We start from the raw sequence: 19,202 nt of genomic DNA, 5'->3' as shown, positions 1-19,202 counted from the left end.
TGCAGGATCCACAAGCACACACAAAGTTTCAACAGATGTAAGCAGTTGCCCTAGTAAATAATAACTACAGACTTCCGAGCCAGGCGTGGTGCTGCTCGTGTGTAACTCGCGGCACTTGGGAGGTGAGTTAAGGAAGACCAGAGGTCTAAAAGGACATTTGACGATGTAGTAAATTACAAATCTAGGTCAAGGCCCTGTCTCTGAGGGTGAAAGAATCTCTGCAATTGACTTGCCCACTACAGGAGGCTCTAGGTTTGATTCCCATTACTCCGACAAAAATTCCTGCCTGAGCCAGATGGTGGTGGCACACGCCTTTAATCCCAGCACTCAGGAGGCAGAGGCAGGCGGGTCTCCATGAGTTTGAGGCCAGCCTGGTCTAAAAAAGACTCCAGGACAGACAGGACTACAAGAGAAACCCTGTCTCGAAAAGCAAAGGGGGAAAAAAAAGCCTGCCTTTATGGGGCTTGTCTGTGAATAAGAGCCAAAATCAATTCCTTAAAAGTCAAGAGGTCAGAAGATAAGTGTGTAAGGAAGGTGTGGAAAGGTAAGATGGTGTGGTCGGAGGAGATCTTAGGTAACACCTGAATACAGCCTGGGGAGTGAAGTCTGTAAAATGAATTAATCATTCTGTATATATGAACACAAGAAATTAGTATGGCGGCAGCGTTTTCTTTAACCCCACTAGCTTCCAAAATAATAGATACAAGAGACTCTGATTTATTATTAAGCTGGAGGTACTATGCTGGGCTGATTCTGAGCTATTTTAGTCCGACTGTCCTTAAAACCCACATAAAAGCCAACCATTTGCCAATGCCTGTCACTTGCCAATCTGATGGCTCGCAGGCAGCTCCTGCTCCATCAATCTGTCCTCATGGCCACGTGCTCACGCGACTTCTTCCTTGCCTCCTGCCATCTCTTCTGCCTCTCTTCCCCTCCTCCTGATCTCTTTGCCTCCAAGTATCTCTGGCACAAAATATGCACTTTACAAAGACTTGAAATGTTATAGAAAGCAGGGCTAATAGGGCACGTCTGTAAATCCACCCCACCCCCCAAAACCAGGAGCCCCTAGTTTGAAGCAAGCCTAGGCTAGGTAGGTAAGATCGAGATTCTCTCTCCCTCTCTCTCCCTCTCCAGAAGAGGGCATTAGATCACATTATAGATGGTTGTGAGCCACTATGTGGTTGCTGGGAATCGAACTCAGGATCTCTGGAAGAGCAGACAGTGTTGTTAACCTCTGAGCCATCTCTCCAACGCGATTTTTCTCTTAAAAGAGAGAGAGGGAGAGGGAGAGGGAGAGAGCGAGAGCGCGAGCCGGGCGTGGTGGTGCACGCCTTTAATCCCAGCACTCAGGAGGCAGAGGCAGGCGGATCTCTGCGTTTGAGGCCAGCCAGGTCTACAAAATAAGTCCAAGACAGTCAAGTCTACACAGAGAAACCTTGAAAGCCGGGACGCTTTGCATAGGTCCACCCAAGCTCAACCACTCGCAGCTTCACATCAGGAAATTGCGTAGCTGGGCCACACTGACCAATCAGAACCTGTCCTCCTGGTAGCCACGCCATTATGTAAAGTTCGAGTTGGTAGACTTGGCATTATCAGTTAACCAATCGGTAGTGAGGCCCCACTAAGTCCCACCCCCAAATTGAAACTGCCGCTTCCGGATGCGAAATAAACGTTTGTCTGAAGTCCTGGCTCTTCCAATTGGCCAATCAGGACAGCGGCGGAGGCCCCGCGTCTGCGTTACAAAGGGGCAGAAGAGGCGGAACTCCGGACTGCTGGGAACCTCGGCGTCCGGGTGGAGAGCGATCAAGACTCTTCCTCCAAGGAGGCCACTGGTCTTGGGACCAGAGAGGTGTGCCTACGTCCGGCTAGACGGGTAGAGAAGGGCCAAGCGCCCAGACCCGGTGTGCACCCTGTGTGGGTGCGCGTGAGTGAGAGCCTGCGGTCTGCCCTGCTCGCCGCCGGCGACGTGCACCGAGACCCAAGCCCCCGGGGCCATGTGGGACGACAAGGCTGGGAAAGGGCAGGCGGGGTCTGGTGCTGGTGGAGGAGTCCAAGCCTGGGGTTGTAAGAGAGGTGGGGAGCGCCACTCTGTATTGCAGACATCTCTTCCAGAAGCAAAAGAAGTGTCCCTAAGCTGAACTTATGCGGGACCAAAGCTGGCTGGAGAAGGAGGAGGTTTCCCAGGAGCTTACCAACTCTGTCAGGGCCAGGCTTTCCTAAGTGCAGACCCTTAATCTGGAGTCTTATTTCAACAAAGGTCTATTTGACCCAGAGCACAGCCAATAGAGCAGAGAAATGATTCCACTCAAATGCGGCTGCGTGAACTAATGAATGTACTGGAGTTATTTTGGCAACTTGTATGACCCAAAGGCAGCCGCATCACTGACATCTCCCCCCCCCGCCCCCCCGCATGGCTTCTGATTTACCCCTGCACTGGGAAGAGCAACCTTGAGGAGGGGGCTTCTCCTAACAGGAGGGAGATGTTTGAATGTCAGGGGAAATAGCCATTGACCAGCAACAAGGGACCTACTTTTTAAAAAAGATTTTTTAATTATGTATACAGTGTTCTGCCTGCACATCTGAAGAGGGCACCAGATCTCATCATAGATGGTTGTGAGCCACCATGTGGGTGCTGGGAATTGAACTCAGGACCTCTGGAAGAGCAGAGAGTGCTCTTAACCTCTGAGCCATCTCTCCAGCCCAGGAACCTACTTTTGATACTTACTTACTTTTTTGTTGTTGTTTTGTTTGTTTTTGTTTTTCGAGACAGGGTTTCTCTGTGTGTAGCCTTAGCTGTCCTGGACTCACTTTGTAGACCAGGCTGGCCTCAAACTCACAGGGATCCACCTGCCTCTGCCTCCCGAGTGCTGGGATTGAAGGCTTTTGATAACTTACTAGCTGTGCAACCTTGCGGTACACGTACAGAGAAGAGGTTTGGTGCTGCAGGTCCTGGGTCCAATGCTAACACCGGATAACACAAGTTACTAAGCTTTGACTTAGCACTGGAGTCGTTTCTGTATGATAAAGGAATCAGATTAACTTGAAAAAAAAAAAAAACCAAACAAACCAAAAAACCATTTTCTTATTTGTTTTAATTAATTTATTTACTGTTGGTGAGTACTTTATCTGCAGAAGAGGGCATCAGATCACATTATAGATGGCTGTGAGCCACCACGTGGTTGCTGGGAATTGAACTCAAGACCTCATGGCTCTCTTAACCACTGAGCCCTCTCTCCAGCCCCCATTTTCTTATTGGTGTGTGGGCATGGGCGAGCACACGCCATGATACATGTATGACGCTAAGAAGACAACCTGAGGGAGTCAGTTCTCTTCTTCTACCATGTGGGCCCTGAGAATTGAACTCAGATTGTTAAGCTTGGCAGCGAGCACCTTTAGCCATTACGCCATCTCACAGGCCCCAGGAATCAGATTACGTAGGGTAGGTCCAGTGGGAGTCTTAGTCTCTTGGAGGGCTAGGAAGCACACCTTGGCAGGGTTGATAGTGATGGACTTTTATTTTTTTATTTATTTTTTATTTTTTTGGTTTTTCGAGACAGGGTTTCTTTGTGTAGCCTTGGCTGTCCTGGACTCGCATTGTAGACCAGGCCGGCCTCAAACTCACAGCGATCCACTTGCCTCTGCCTCCCGAGTGATGGGACTAAAGGTGTGCGCCACCACTCCCGGTGTGATGGACTTTTATTGAGTGATGTACTAAGGGTTTAACACACACTGCCCAGTGTCGGACCCCTTGACAGCCTGGTAGGGTAAGCACTATGCTACCCTATCTAGCAGGTGAGGACCAGAGGCACGGAGAGGTTAAGTAGCTGGGGTGAGGCTGCAGAGCTAAAGAGGATCCCAGTGATGCTTTGAATCCAGGCCTGTTGGACAGAGTCCTCTCCCTCACTTTTTGTCCTTGCTGTTTTGATGTCAGGTGGAACCTAGCCTGGGCACCTCCTGTGAATAAACGACAACCCAGAGCCAGTGACCTTGCTGTGAGAAGGGGTGACCTATGCCCAAGAAGGCGGAGACTCAAGACCCTCTTCAGCTTCGGCTGCTCAGTGTGGAGCTGCTGAAGCAGCTGTGGGCCGGCCATGATGCCATGTGTCGGTCGGTGGCCAGAGCAGTGTCAGAGGTGGGTGGCCACCTTGGTAATGGCCAGGTGGAAAGGCAAAGTCCACCTGTCTCCTGTGTCTATGGTCAAGCCTCCAGGGCCAACTTTATCCAATGCACCCATTTCACTGATAGTGCAAAGTAGGGCGAGGATAAGACTGGCCTGGGACACCCCAAGGCCACAGCAGGGTAAAGACCTATGTGTCCGGAGCAGGCCAGAGGAGCTGGGCAGTGGCCAGCCTGCTGCTTGGGTAACCTGACCTATTCCTTGCAGTCAAACCTGGTCTGTAGCAGCAGCAGTGGCAACTTAGAGAAGCCACTGTCCCAAGAGACTTCTTCCACTTCCTCAGTGGCCCCCAGCTCACAGGAGAGAAGACATGCGTGGGACCCACTGGACAGTCATCGAGATGACATGTTTGATATGTCCTGGGACAGCAAGGCTAACTCCAGGGCGGACTCTCTCCCATCTGCCACGTACCAACACCTAGAACCCCAGGATGGACTGTGGCCCCCCTCAGAACCCTTGCTAGCCACTGAAGGTCTGAAGGGGCCAATGCATTTGACAGGACCAAAAGGTCTGGGGCCTCACAAGACACAGGCCCCAAGGTCTGTCCTGTCACAATCAAGCAGGCTGTCTAAGGTAAGCCAGAGTTCCCAGAAATCACAGGGAGCTTTCTTGAGCCTCCATTTCCCTGATAAACTCTTCCTAGAAAAGCTTCTCCTGGAGGGGTTGCAGCTTCCAGAGGGTTCAGTGTGACGTGACCAGTAGCTGCTATTAGTTCTTAGTCAGCACTTTGGGAAGAAGGAGGCGAGCCAGGTAGAAAGACTGAGGCTGGTGCTCCAGCTTGTTCAAAACCACAACCCAAGTGGAGCCAAACTTCCCTTCCCTTTTTTGAGTTCCCCAGCCTAGGCTGGCGTCTTAAGTTTAAGGTCCCCTGAAATGGGACCTCCTCCTGGCCAGGCCCGATGGTCTAGCCCGTGCCCTCCTTGTCTACTTCCTCAGCCCAAAGTGACCTTCTCCCAGGAGCCTGCGGTGTCTGAGAGCAGCTGGCGATCCCAGCCGTACCTGGACTCTGACTGGACTGCAGGTGAGGGGTAGGGTTAGACTAAGCTCAGTCTGGACACTGATGAAGGTGGATGATTGGGTGAATCTACAAATGCCCTGTATTTGAGCATTGGTGGAGGCTGGGCCCCTGCCCAACCCCAACGGGAACATATTCATTCTACATCTCTCCTGCCTCCTCAGGGGCTCCTGTCCTCCCTTCATCCTCTTCTGCCTCGGTGCTGTCAACCGAGTGTTAGAACACATGGGGCAGAAATGTTGCCATTTCAGCTTTTGCTTGTTAGCTTTAACCATGGATGTCCGTGTTTACGTCCGAGCATGATGTGCATGCCTGGTGCCTGTTGAGGCCACAAGAGGGCCTCAGAGGCTGGAATTGGAGTTACAGACGGTTGTGAGCCACCTTGTGGGTGCTGGGGACTGCAGCTCTGTAAAAGCAGCCAGTTTTCTGTTTGTTTCTTTGTTTAGACAGGGTCTCTCTGTATAGCCCTGCCTGCCCTGGAACTCCCTCTATAGACCAGGCTGGTCCAGAATTCAGATCCACCTGCTTCTGCCTCCTAAACACATGCGCCACCACCCCAGCCCCACCTTAGCATCTTAGTTTTTTGTTTTTATTTTATTATTATTTTGAGTCAGGGTCTTTCTGCATAGCACTGGCTGTCCTGAAACTCCCTAAATAGAACAGGCTTCTGGAACTCACAGAGATCCCCTAGTCTCTGCCTCCTGAGTGCTAAGATTAAAGGTGTATGCCACTTCACCTCACTTTAAAAATAATTTTTCAGACACAACACACACAAAATAATAAAATATAATTTTTAAAAGTATCTTAGTCGCACATCCATAACCAAGGTCCTGGTTTTTATTCCCCCCCCCCCTTCCTGTGTGTAGCTCCTCTTCCTCCTGTCTCTGTAAATGGCAGCCTTGTGGACCTAGTAAGTCAGGCTCTGCTCTTGGGCCCAGCCTTGATTCTGCCTGCCTTTACATATTGCATGTCCTGGAGCTGGGCGTGGTGGCACACACCTGTATTCCCAGCGCTCGGGAGGCAGAGGTAGGCGGATCTCTGTGAGTTCGAGGCCAGCCTGGTCTACAAAGTGAGTCCAGGACAGCCAAGGCTACATAGAGAGACCCTCTCTCAACAAAACAAAACCAAAAAATCAACACATACTGCATGTCCTGACCACAGTACATTCGCTAGTACTTCCTTAGTATATTTCTAGAGTCCATGACTTCTCTCTAGCTGCCCTCCCCACAAACCTGCCCCCCCCACCCCCCCCACCCCACCCCCCCCCGTAACCCCCAACTCCCGCTTTCCTTCACCTCTTAGCCTTGAGGTCGAATCCTATAAAAACATGGCCGACCTGATTTTGACACTCTTTGTCCCCTGATCATCTCAGACTCCCAGCCTCGTCTCTCCACTCTCACCCCTCACTGTGCCCTGGCCATGCTCCCCTCCTGACTGTTCCTCACACATGCCAAGAGCCTGCCTGTCCCGGGGTTTTTGCCCATGTTTTCATCACCTACAGGGTATTCCTTTGATTTGTTTTTGTGCCTTCCTTGGTCTCTGATCTGGTCACTGTGTCAGACTTCTCTTGGAACCTCTGCCCTGTGACACTCAGCTACCTGGCTCTGGCCTCCAGCTTCCCAGAATCAATCAATCTTTCTTTCTTTCTTTCTTTCTTTCTTTCTTTCTTTCTTTCTTTCTTTCTTTCAAGATTTATTCATTTATTATGTATATACTGCTCTGCCCGTACATACACTTGGAGGCCAGAAGAGGGCACCAGATCACATTATAGATGGTTGTGAGCCACGATGTAGTTGCTGGGAATTGAACTCAGGACCTCTGGAAGAGCAGTCAGTGCTCTTAACCTCTGATCCAGCTCTCCAGCCCTCGGTGTTGAATCTGTCATCCCTTCAGAATGCAGCCTCCTCAGAGTGGGAACCTTGTCCAGCTTCCTGCTCTTCCCCAGCTAACAGGACTGTAAGCCAGATGCATGCATATAATCTCTGCACTGGGAGGCGGTAGCGAAAGTGTTGAGTCAGGGGCCAGCCTGGGCTACATGAGACCTTGTCTCTAAAACAAAAATACGTGCCAGGTGGTGGTGGCACGCAACCATTAATGAACCACAGCACTCAGGGAGGCAGAGGCAGATGGATCTCCGAGTTCAAGGCCAGCCTGGCCGGGGCTACACAGAGAAACCCTATGTGGAAAAGCAAAACAAAACAAGCTGAGCAGGGCATGGAGGCACACACCTTTAATCCCAGCCCTGAAGAGGCAGGGGGAGTTCAGTCGCTGTGAGTTCAAGGCCAGTCTGGTCTATAGAGAGCGAGTTTCAGGGCAGCCAGGGCTACATAGTTAGTGTCTCTCAAGTGAAATAAGTGTGTGAGTGTGCTGACTACAGCAGGGCAGGTTCACACTCAAAATACAGCTGCTACTCACAGAGGGTGACGTGTCCTAGGAACGACGTGGGGCCCCTGCCCGTCTAGACTCAACTCACCCACTGGTGCTTTGCTTACCCCAGGGTCTCTAGACAGTTGCTCTCCAGTCACCAGGAAACCCGAGGCCTTCTTCTCTATCCTGCAGAGGTTTCGAGAAACCAACAAAGAGGATTGTGTTTGCAGCTCCCCGGAGTAAGCAGGGGTGCATGGGGCATGTCCAGGGTGGTTGGGGGGACTCCACCACTCACCCTGCTCATCTCTCTCTCCACCCCCAGAGCTGTGTTCCCAGGCCTGCAGGAAAGCAGTGGTGTGGAAGAGGACCATGAATGTGAGTGTACACTTGCACCAGGTCATTCTGAGCTGGGAACTCGGGGAGGTGGGGCAGCCTGGTCTCTGAACAGTGTGGGACCCATCCTAGCCTGAGACTTTGGTTGGCTTCGGTCCTGCGCTCTGTAACCACCTCTGTCCAGAAGTTGTCAAATGGCCAGGTCTAGCTCTCCCCCTGGAGGACATGCCTCCCTGAACTTAGGTGTGGACCTAAGTCTTTGGGAGGAAAGTGGGTGTAAAATAATGGGTCAGAGTGACTCCTCAGTGAATGGTGTAGCTTGTATGACTATGGACAGGCTGCAGCCCTGGCACCAAATCCCCTGGCTTAGTGAGACTGTGCTGTATCATGGGACTCCCAGGTGTGTACTGTTACCGGGTCAACCGACGCCTGTTTCCTGTGCCGGTGGATCCGGGTGCCCCTTGCCGTCTTTGTGGGACACCCCGGGACCAGAGGGGCCCTGAGACTCTGGAGGAGCCCGCGCAAGTCAGGTGAGTGGAGTATCAAGGGCATTGGGATTCCAGGGGTCCCCAGTGAGTAGTTTCAGCTAGGATGGGGTGCAGAATGTGGCCCCTGATGATTTTGGCGCTCTGCCCTCTTACCCAGGGTAAGCATCCCCCTATCCATCCTGGACCCTCCACACCGATATCGAATTCATAGACGGAAGAGCTTTGATGCATCTGACACTCTGGCTCTGCCTCGGGTAAGCTGCCTGCTCTAACAGGGAAAAGGCAAGTGTATACGGGGCCAGGATCTTGAGCTAGCTTTGAGGAGAGAGCTTGCTCCAGGGCAGGTGCAGGCTTTGGCCTTCACCTGTGTAGATGTGGCACCTGTCCCCAACATGGTATCTACGATGGGTATCTACATGGGCCCTGTTCACTGAGGCCTTGGGCACCACATGCATAGCTCTTAGAAGGGCTGTTCCCCAGAGCCACGGCAGCCACTGTCTAACCCTAGCCCTACACAGGCCACAGAGGCAGAGCGGAGCTGGTGGGAGGGTTGGATTTGAACTCAGACCTTTCTGTGTCCCATTTCCTAGTCAGGATGGGAGTCAAAGGGTGTCCTGCTCACGCCTGGTGGAGGACAGAGTAGTTGGGAGAAGAGAAGAGGCTCCCATATAAAGTGGGTAGAAAGGGGCCATCCTCAGTATTAGGGTCCCCAGAGTGGCTTGGTGAAGTCATGCAACTTGGGTGTTCAGGACCAAGTCCAGCGTGGGAAGGACTCCATTAATAACCAAATCCTCTCCTATCTTGGGGAGTGTTGGGGTGGCCAGGTCAACAGGGACAGAGATTGGGGTGCCTAGGGTAACCAGCGGGTAGATGGAACTGCCCCCTTCCTCCCCAAGGGAAGACATTATGGCCGCTCAGGGTTTTTTTTTTTTTCAAAGGTGTGACTGGCAGATGCCTTTGACCTTTGCTCTTCACAGCACTGTCTGCTGGGCTGGGACATCCTCCCTCCAAAGTCTGAGAAAAGATCTGTCCCCAAGAGCCTGGACCTCTGGTCTTCTGTCTCCTGTGGATCGCAGCGCCGGCGTCTGTCCTCCACCAGCCCACCCCTCCTGGTAGGGTCCAGCCTGCGGTGGGAAGGTATCCAGGTGGGGTAGGTCCCATCAAGATGGGGAGCGCTCCAACTTGGACACTACTGGGCACCTGCTTCAGTCTAACCTCGAAGGTGGCCCCCACTGGCAGGTGCAGGAGGGGCTGAGGGTGGTGCCATTTATCCCCTAGTGGCCCCTAATATGTTCCCATTCATCTGTCCCCTAGCAGCTCCCCAACACCTCCCCATTTACCTTGCAGGCCTTGCCAGCACAGGTCCCACCACCGATCTGGTCAGAGCCTCAGGTTCTCCAGCCCAGTCCATCCCACTAGATTGCCTGCCACGAAGGGACAGTATTCTGCCAGCGCCCTCAGCCTCCCCTGAGGATGTCGCCCCTGAGAGCTGGAAGCCCTCAAGATGAGGCTGAAACCTGACAAGATGCCAAGTGGCTCTGCTGTCTCTCCTGGATCGGGCAGATGAGAGGGTCCCAGGTCTGGCCCATCTACCTCCCCGGGGGTCTAGAAAGTAGGGACTCTAGGGTAGAGGGGAGGAAGAGCTGTGTGTGTGAATAAAGCTCAGGGCCCTACACTTCCTGTCCCAACGGAAGCCTGTCTTTCCTGATGGTCCCCTCGATGTCCAGGTGTCCTGGTCTCAGCTGGGCTCACTTTGCCTAACGGAGACACTGGCTACCCGGAGGAGCACACCCATCCCTGGGAGTGTGCCTTGTCTGTGTTTAGCATCCCTGGAGTGTGCCTTGTCTGTGTTTAGCATCCCTGGGAGTGTGCCTTGTCTGTGTTTAGCATTGGGGTCTCACATAGCCCAGGCTGGCCTGGAACTCATAATGTAGCAAAGGATGACCTTGAACTTCTTTTTTTTTTTTTTTTTTTTTTTGGTTTTTTGAGACAAGGTTTCTCTGTGTAGCCTTGGCTGTCCTAGACTCGCTTTGTAGACCAGGCTGGCCTCGAACTCACAGCGATCCGCCTGCCTCTGCCTCCCGAGTGCTGGGATTAAAGGCGTGCGCCACCACGCCCGGCCTGACCTTGAACTTCTTATCCTTCTGCCTCCATCTCCCAAGTATTAGGGTTATGGGCATGTACTGGGCCCTGCTCTGGATTCTAGCTTTTTCTGTAGCTCTCAGATCTAGACAGATGGCTGTCTACCAGACCGATGGGGCCGTGAGTCCCCAAGGCAGGCTAGAGCCAAGGTCAGTGCTAAAGTCTCTCAGGCCTAGGGAGCTAGCTCAGTGGATAAGAGTCCTTGCTATGGAAGTTTCAGGACCTGAGTTCAAATACCTAGGGCCCACATAAAAGCCAGATGCATAGTGCGTGTTCATAATTCTGTGCGGAGATGAGAGATGGGAGATGGAGGGATCGCTAAGGATCATGGGCCAGTTTGGTCTGGCAGACATGTTGGAAAAACAACGAAGAAACCTCCTACCTCAAGGTGGAAAGTGTAGACCAGCACCGGATGTGGTCGTCTGACTTTCTTTGCACCTGTATCTGTACACACTTACAGGTGCCTCAGCAAGGGACTCACTGAAGGGCGCCTCTCACTGAGTGAGCTCTCTGTCCTTGATCTCAATGGGAGGGTCCTCTTGAGGTCGCTGGTAGCTACATGCTCACTTCTGGGCCCATTTCTAGAAACTGGGTGACCCACAACCCTAGGAAAGATAAATTGGGAGACTGACAGCCGAGCATCACGTCAGAAACAGATTTGGCGAGTGTTAGGGAGTGGGATCCTGTTTCTCCTGCGCCCTGTATGCTGTAGGCTGCGTGATGCTAAACTTCCGCTTTGGTGGGTGAGAGACGGCTCAGCAGTCAAGAGCACGCATCAGCTGTGAAGGTCCCCTGTAGTCTCTGGCATGTGGGTGCTTGGTCTCTAAGGGGGTGTGGCCTTGCATTAAGAATGTCCTAGTTCCAGTGCCACCCTGCCACCCTGTCACCTCACCACACTGTCTCCATCATTATGGGCTCCTACCCTCTGGAACCATAAGCCCCAAATAAAACCTTCCCTCTGTAAATTGCCTTGGTCTCAGTGTTTTATCAGAGCAGTGGAAAAATAATAAAGACACTGCTCCATCAGAGGGCTGGCATTTGGGTCGCCCATTGGGTGGCACACAGATGCCCGTAACTCCAGCTGCCGAGCACCTGAGCCCCCCCCCCCCCAGCTTCTGTAGACACTTGTGCACATGTGTGCACACACGCATAAGTAATTTTCCCTTTTCAGTTCCAGTCTCAGGCTGGAGAGATGGCTCAGCAGTTTGTGCTGGGTGCTCTTCCAGAGGTCCCGGGTTCAAGTCCCAGCACTCACAGGGTGGCTCACAACCTTTTGTAACTTCATTTCCAGGAAGTCTGATGGCCTCTTCTGGCCTTCATGGGCACCAGGCATGCACATGGTGCACAGGTGTACATGCAGGCCAAACACCTGTTCATTAAAAAAAAAAAAAAGAAAGAAAGAAAGAAAAAGAAGATTGCTTTTTTTCTTAAATGCCAGATTCATAGATCAAAACAGAGCAAATGGGAACTTGAACCATTCAGAGGTCCTTGCTTTCTTGTGTGTTTTGTTTTAGTTGTTTTGGTTTTTTGTTTGTTTGTTTGTTTTTGTTGTTGTTAGTTTTTGTTTTTAGATCAAGGTGGCCTGGACCTTACCAGGTTGGCTTCGGAGTCCAGAGTCATAATAATACTCAAGACTTAGAGTCTGGACTTTTGTCTTTTGTTCTTTTAAGGTTCTGTCTTTTTTTTTTTTTTCAAGACAGGGTTTCTCTGTGTTAGCTGTCCTGGACTCGCTTTGTAGTCCAGGCTGGCCTCAAACTCACAGTGATCTGCCTGCTTCTGCCTCCTGAGTGCTGGGGTTAAAGGCGTGCGCCACCACATCCTGCTAGGTTCTGTCTTTTCAAAAAATAATTTACTTACTTTTATGTGCATTGGTGTTTAGCCTACATGCATGTCTGTGTGAGGGTGTCAGCTCCTGTAGTTACAGCCAGTTGTAAGCTGCCATATGGGTGCAGGGACTTGAACCCGGGTCCTCTGGAAGAGCAATTAGTGCTCTTAACCACTGAGCCATCTCTCTAGCCCTAAGCATTTGCTTTATTTATTTATTTTTTTTTAATTTAAAGTTTCTTGGCTTAGCGGGTTGTATCGTCCTGCGGCTCCTGCTTTCCCTCTTTTCCATGCTCCTTGTGTTAGGGTAAGTCAGGTCACACTGCACGAGCAAGCCAGCGCCCCAAATCTCTGGTTTAGTGTAAAGGCTTATCTTGTTACATTTTTAATTTTTCCTATTTATTTATTTGCGTGCAATGTTGTATCTTTACTTAAGAAACAAATTTTCCTCATTTGGGGTTGGAGAGAAGATGGTTCAGTGGTTAAGAGCGCCTGCGGTTCTGGGAGAGCTGGGGTTCTGTTCCCCCAGCAACCATTCACAATTCTAGTTCTGGGGAGTCTGGCGCCCTCTTCTGGCCCATGTTCTCTGTGCACATTCATACAGGCAGAACACTCGTCGTAGTCATGAAATAAAAGTAAATGAATCTTAAGGATTTATTGATTTATTTATTACGTATACAGTATTCTGCCTGCCCACCAGAAGAGGGCGCCAGATCTCAGTATAGATGGCTGTGAGCCACCATGTGGTTGCTGGGAGTTGAACTCAGGATCTCTGGAAGAGCAGACAGTGCTCTTAACTGCTGAGCCACCTCTAAAAATGTCATACATAGTACGTCTTCTCATTATTAGTTTCCATAGTAGGAGATGCGTGATTACTTACTTACACTTGTGGACAGGTTATTTAGTTTAGTTCAGTTTGTTTTTTATTTTTCAAGACAGGGTTTCTCTGTATAGCCTTGGCTGTCCTGGAACTCGCTGTGTAGACCAGGCTGGCCTTGAACTCAGCGATTCACCTGCCTCTGCCTCCCAAGTGCTGGGCTTAAAGCCATGTGCCACCACGCTGGTGCCATCATTCTTCCTGTGTCTGTGGATTTAACTAGTCTAGGAACGTTACGTAACTGGAATCAAGCAAGGTCTAGCCTTCATTGCCTGGCTTATTTCACAGTATAGAATGTCTTTAAGTTTCACCCATAGTGTAATGCGTCAGAATTTCCTTATTTATTTATTTATTGGAAGAAAACAAGTTTACTAAGTATACATCATGGGCAGTAGACTAGGTAATAATAACGCTACAGAACACTTTTCTCTTTTCCTTTAGAATTTATTTCATTTTTGAAGGTTGAATAATATTCCGTTGTGCGGCTATTTTGTTTACCCACTCATTTTTTTATTTTTTATTTTAATGAAGCCAGCATTGGCCTTGAAGTCCTGACCCTCCTGCCTCTACCTCTCCAGGGCTGGGATTACAGGTGTGTGCCATTTCACCAGATTCCTTCTGGTTTTTTGTATTTGTTGTTTGCTTATTTATTTGTCTTTCCTGTCTCTTCTGCATGTGTATGTAGCATGAATTGGAACATTATTTACTTCATCTAAGGCAAGTGTTCTGTGATACTCTGATATTCTGGAAACTCACATTTTGGCCCTAACCCAAGGTCCTCCTGCTCTGAGCATTTCAGCCCAAATGGGGAGAGCAGAGTGTGTGGCTTCAGAAACACCCCCTCTCAACATCGTGACCTTGGGTAGATTGTGTGATCTCCTGAGCAGGTTTTAATCTTCCGTAAACATACGACAATGCAGTGAGAGGTGACAGGGACAACTTGGCAGAGCCACCACCTGATGAGCTGTAGTTCACTTGACCTGTCAGTGGCCACGGCCACACAGGCTGCCGCAGACTTTACCCCCTGTAGTGGCTAGAGGGTTTGTCCTCATGATCTTGTGGCGGGGACCTGAACTGGGGGTCTCCATCCAGCATCAAGAAAGAGGAACTGAATCTGGACACGGTGTTGCAGAGGTAGCAGGATCTCTTGAGATCAAGGCCAGCCTGGTATATAGAGCAAGTTCCAGGACAGCCAGGGCTACAGAGAGAAACCCTGTCTCAAAAAATTAATAATAAAATAAAAATTAAAGAAGAAAGAAAGAAAGAAAAGAAAAAGAGAAAAGGCTGGACGTGATGGCGCATGCCTTTAATCCCAGCATTCGGGAGGCAGAGGCAGGTAGATTGCTGTGAGTTCGAGGCCAGCCTGGACTACAAAAACGAGTCCAGGACAGCCAAGGCTACACAGAGAAACCCTGTCTCAAAAAACCAAAAAAGAAAAAGAAAAGAAAAAAGAAGGAGGATCTGGCCGTGGGCCGTGCAGCACCAACCCGTGGAAAGCATCAAGGTATGATCAAGGTGTGGCTGACTTCTGGCTTCCTGTAAAAACATTATAGTCGCATGGAAGGTTGTAAGTTGGACCATCATAAATAGGGGATGTTTGCACCTGGGAGACACCAAACAATCCTCAGCTCTTTCTGACCTCTGCTGTAGCCTGTTGTAGCATCAAAAACACCCCCAAAAGGATGAGGCATTAAATTCACTCTTGTTCTGCGTTCCCTGGGGCTTCTTGCCTTTACTTGCCTGGGAATACATAGGGGATGGATCTTCTTACCATTTTTGGTCTTAGAGCTCTGTCCATAGAGAGGAAGAGGGCTTGTGGCTGACCAGGGCTTTCCCTATGGCCAGCACCCGAGGGCTGAGGGTGGCTGCCTAGGGTGGCTGTCTAGGATGGCTGAGGTACACAGGAAACTGAAAGGGGAAATCCAGACCGATGTGGCCAGTGAGTGTGGCCTGAGGTTGGGTCCACAGTAACAGGGTTTCTGTGGTGGTTTGGGTGGAATGCTGCCAGCCTGGCAGGAACCAAGCTATTCTTTGGCTGTCAAACCATTGAAGCGAGAATCCCAAGAAACTGGAATTGCCCTAGGAATCTTGTGCTGGGGGTGGAGGGGAGGAGAAAGGCTGCCATTCCTGGAGCACAAAGTGATGTCCCACACTTCTGGCATGTCAGGCCACCTTGCTGGAGAGTCTGCATCTGAAATGATTGGCCAGTTGAGCTGGTTGTGATAGCACACAGCTTTAAACCCAGCACTGGAAAGCAAAGGCAGGGTTAGAGCACTGAGTTCAAGGCCAGCCTGGTCTACAGAGCTAGTTCTAGGATAGCCAGGGCTACAAAGGGAAACCTGGACTCAAAAAAGAAAGAGACAGAGACACAGAGAGAGGGAGAGAGAAGTGATGGGAGGGGCCACACCTTTAGCAGGGCTGCTTAGCCTGCACACCTCTCCTCCTTTAAATGCAAACTGGAGGTCAGGGCCCAGAGGATGGACTTGGTAGAGAGGGAGCAGGATGTTGGGGCCACATTGAATAAATTTCTTTTTTTTTTTTTTTCTTTTTTTCACTGTGTTTTAAAGTTGACTTTTGAAGCTGGGCGGTGGTGGGGCACGCCTTTAATCCCAGCACTTGGGAGACAGAGGCAGGTGGATCTCTGTGAGTTCAAGACCAGCCTGGTCTACAGAACGAGTTCCAGGACAGCCAGGGCTATACAGAGAAAAAAAATGTCTCATAGCAAGCAAACAAACAAAAAAGGGCTGGAGAGATGGCTCAGTGGTTTAGAGCACTGCCTGCCCTTCTGAAGGTCCTGAGTTAAACTCCCAGCAACCACATGGTGGCTCACAACCATCTATAATGTGATCTGATGTCCTCTTCTGTCCTGCAGGCACACATGCAACAGAGTGCTCATATAGACATAAATAAATATATTTTTAAAAAATTGAAAATTGAGGAAAGGTGGCTGGCTCTGACTTATTAGGGCTGCCAGGGCCCAAGCTTTGACCCCAATAACTCCTGTAAAGCATTTGGTGAGCCAGCCAAGAATTGAACATGAGCTCTTCTGGCTGGCAGTCAGGTAAACATTCCCATGGCTGGCACAAATCTGAGCCCTTCCTTGCCACAGACTATCTTTAGGCCCCACCTGGTCTGGTTCTAATGGTCAAGGTGAACAGGTTCCTCCTCCCCCGAGACAACTGAAACCACCTGGATTTCCCAGACTCTGCCTTTGGGATGGGCACCTGCTCCCATGTTGAGGAGTCTGGCCAGGACTGGGGACACATCAAATCTCAGCCTGGGGTGGCCTGAAGAATCTTCCAGATCTAAGATCTGGTGTCTATGGGGTCCTTCCTGCTGAGGAAGGTGAATAGGGACTAGGCCAGCAAGGAGAGGTGCTGTGCCCAGATCGCAAGAACCCCCCAAAAAAGACTAGGACTCCATACCAATGCAATGTACAGGAGGACCTTTAATTTTTTTCAACTTGAGTGGGATCTGACAGTCACCAACACAGTGGCATCCAGAAAGAGCACCATCTCTGAGCTGAGGGTAAAATTATAGGCTCCTATCCCTCCCTGAGCCTCAAAGCAGGGGAGTTCCAGCCTGCCAAGTGTCTATTGGTTGAGTAACATAAGGAAACCAAATAAATGTCTGAAGGTGACAGGCTACGGGGAAAGGTGCCAAGCCCGTCCATGGCTTAGCTTTCTTTGTTCTCTTTGTTCGCTGCAGGGAAGTGTCTTGTTCCTTATTAACCCTATCTCTGGTGGGCAGGAAGGAATGTGGCCATAAAACTAGATCTCTAGCCACTGGTATCTCTGGTGGGTGAGAAGGCTGGTTCCTCCCTGCAGCTGGCCAGATCACCTCCTATAGGCCTCTGTCTTTCTTTTCTTCTTTTTTTTTTTTTTTTTTAATATTTTATTTATTTATTATTTACCCAGTACTATGCTTCCATATATGCCTGCAGGCCAGAAGAGGGCACCAGATCTGATTACAGATGGTTGTGAGCCACCATGTGGTTGCTGGGAATTGAACTCAGGACCTTTGGAAGAGCAGACAGTGCTCTTAACCTCTGAGCCATCTCTCCAGCCCCCTGTCTGTCTTTCTTTCTTTCTTTTTTTTCTTTTGTTGTTGTTGTTGTTCAAGACAGAGTTTCTCTGTGTAACTTTGGCTGTCCTGGATGGCCTCGAACTCACAGCGATCCGCCTGCCTCTGCCTCCCAAGTACTGGGATTAAAGGCATGTATCACCACCGCCTGGCCTTGTAGGCCTATTTCTTAACTTTTGCCCCGGTAACCCTGAAATCCAATTTTAGTTCTTCTGGCATCTCAAACGCTAGTGGCCTGCAGGTTTGGAAGCCTTCCTACAGTTGGCTAAGAGTCAGGACTCAGAGCTTGCACGGATGCATGTGCACTCTATGCAAATGACTCATAATAAAGACCCACGGGTCCAATCTCTTTCGTCCTGTGGAACAGCAGGACTATAGCCTATCCGTGGCACAATTCCAAGCTCGTCTGTTTCTCTCCTCTGATAAGTCATTTTCTTCCTGTGTCTATGAGTGGGTCTCTGCGCCATCAGTATTGTCAGCAGCACGTCACAACCCCTCCACAGAGGGAGAGACAGCAGGGTACCAGCCTCCTACTCTCATGGGCTCAGTGCTAGCTGTGGGTGGGAGGGCACTGCCTGGGGCTCAGCATCCTCTCCTACTCTGGGATACTCTGAGCCTGAGTCTGTTTCCTTACCTGTCCACTGGGGTCCAGCGCTACCTGCATGGGATATTTGGAGGATGGTGTGATGCAATTGGTGAGACGCCGGAGCTTAAGGTCTCTGCCTGGCCATATGGACTCCTGTCAGCTTTTGGGTCACCAAGTTGTTTTTTTTTGTTTTGTTTGTTTGTTTGTTTGTTTTTTCCTCCACCGTCTCCTGACCCAGGCTATGTGGGCTCACCAGGTCTTCCTGCTCTGCTGGGCTGGGACTGCTGAGGGTGGGGTCTCTAAGTATGGACTGTCCCCAGCCTCTCCCCCTCAAAGGCTCAATGGTCATTGGCACAGGGAGAGTGTACCCCATTCTGAGCCCATGAAGGAGGTTCGATAGTGGCTCCTGAAACATACGTCCACCTGGGACCTCAATGTGACCCTGTGTGGAAGAGTCTTCCTGGGTACATTGCAGGTGTCTTGAGACAAGACGGCCCTGTGTTAGGGAGGGCTCATCTCCAACCACGGATGTCTGCTTGAGTGACAGGAGCCACAGATCGTGGCATTGAAAAGGAGGCTGTGTCTGCAGAGACTTAGTCATTACAACTGCTGTTCTGCGGAGAGCTTGGAAGTGGTGCAGGTCCAAAGCCTAGTTACTTTATCTCGGCCCTCCAGAACAGCCAGCCGTTCCGTACGCCTTCCCCCAACCCCACACTAACACATCTAATAGCTAAAAAGCCTTTTAGCATCTATTAACTTAGACTATTAGCTCCCACCAACCCAACAGCTTAAATAGTTATCTTGGTCATATAAAAAAGTTTCTCCCCCATTTCACTGTACCTTCCTCTAATATATTTACCAATGTATTTTTAAACTTGCCTTGAATTATGACTCCCTTTGGTCTGTAAAACTAGAAAAGACTTCCTGAAACTGCTGGCACATTGGAACGCGGAATTTCAACAACTCAAATCTGTATTCCCAGGCTGTGGTCACTCAAAATGGCTCCAGAAGAAGCTATCTCTAATTCCCATGAGGATGAGAGCTGTGGGGGGTTTTTTTGCACTTACATGCACTCCCTGCCTTGTGTTCCTGTAGCCACACATGCCCCAACACACACGCGTCCACAAGCGTGCATGCACACACGTGTTTCAGGAGGCATACCACCTTCATCACCACGGGCCCCAAGACTGAGTCATTTAACAGCCTTGGGACTGCATGTCTTTCACAGAAGCCGCCGTTGGGCTTCTCCGTAGCCGAGGCCTCGAACTCCGTTTCTCTTGGTCTCACTTTTCATTTTGACTGCGAAGGGC

The 19,202-nt window shown here is 50.4% G+C and overlaps 1 protein-coding gene and 1 long non-coding RNA gene across 4 annotated transcripts; one reads left to right on the top strand and one right to left on the bottom strand.

The window, feature by feature from the left end:
• Positions 1–1,650: 1,650 nt before the first annotated feature.
• MIIP (migration and invasion inhibitory protein) lies at positions 1,651–10,055 on the top strand. Of its 3 annotated transcripts, none has more exons than XM_084787981.1 (10): positions 1,651–1,792; positions 3,932–4,132; positions 4,385–4,750; positions 5,114–5,198; positions 7,690–7,798; positions 7,882–7,934; positions 8,293–8,422; positions 8,538–8,634; positions 9,358–9,492; positions 9,728–10,055. In XM_084787981.1, exons 2-10 carry the CDS (start codon positions 4,010–4,012, stop codon positions 9,797–9,799), a joined length of 1,170 nt encoding a protein of 389 aa, XP_084644107.1. In that variant the 5' UTR covers positions 1,651–1,792; positions 3,932–4,009; the 3' UTR covers positions 9,800–10,055. The 3 variants fall into 3 exon arrangements, with proteins under 3 accessions (XP_084644107.1, XP_084644105.1, XP_084644106.1); XM_084787979.1 differs by having other exon boundaries at positions 1,651–1,849; XM_084787980.1 differs by having other exon boundaries at positions 1,651–2,073.
• A 10-nt stretch (positions 10,056–10,065) lies between these two features.
• LOC311600869 lies at positions 10,066–11,509 on the bottom strand. Its single transcript, XR_014780389.1, has 3 exons — positions 10,507–11,509; positions 10,253–10,325; positions 10,066–10,189 (listed from the first exon to the last, which is right to left on the bottom strand). It is a non-coding gene; the product is annotated as an uncharacterized lncRNA (long non-coding RNA).
• Positions 11,510–19,202: the final 7,693 nt, after the last annotated feature.

This window comes from Acomys minous, assembly GCF_964271855.1.
Source record: "Acomys minous genome assembly, chromosome: 6".
Classification (NCBI taxonomy): Eukaryota; Metazoa; Chordata; class Mammalia; order Rodentia; family Muridae; genus Acomys; species Acomys minous.
This window is presented reverse-complemented; position numbering and strand designations above follow the sequence as displayed.

Bases quoted from the DNA above. Each gene is read 5' to 3' on its own strand.
- MIIP (XM_084787981.1), top strand. From the start codon at position 4,010: ATGCCCAAGAAGGCGGAGACTCAAGACCCTCTTCAGCTTCGGCTGCTC. The intron at 4,751-5,113 runs GTAAGCCAGAGT...CTACTTCCTCAG, and splicing joins AATCAAGCAGGCTGTCTAAG to CCCAAAGTGACCTTCTCCCA. The intron at 8,423-8,537 runs GTGAGTGGAGTA...CCTCTTACCCAG, and splicing joins GAGGAGCCCGCGCAAGTCAG to GGTAAGCATCCCCCTATCCA.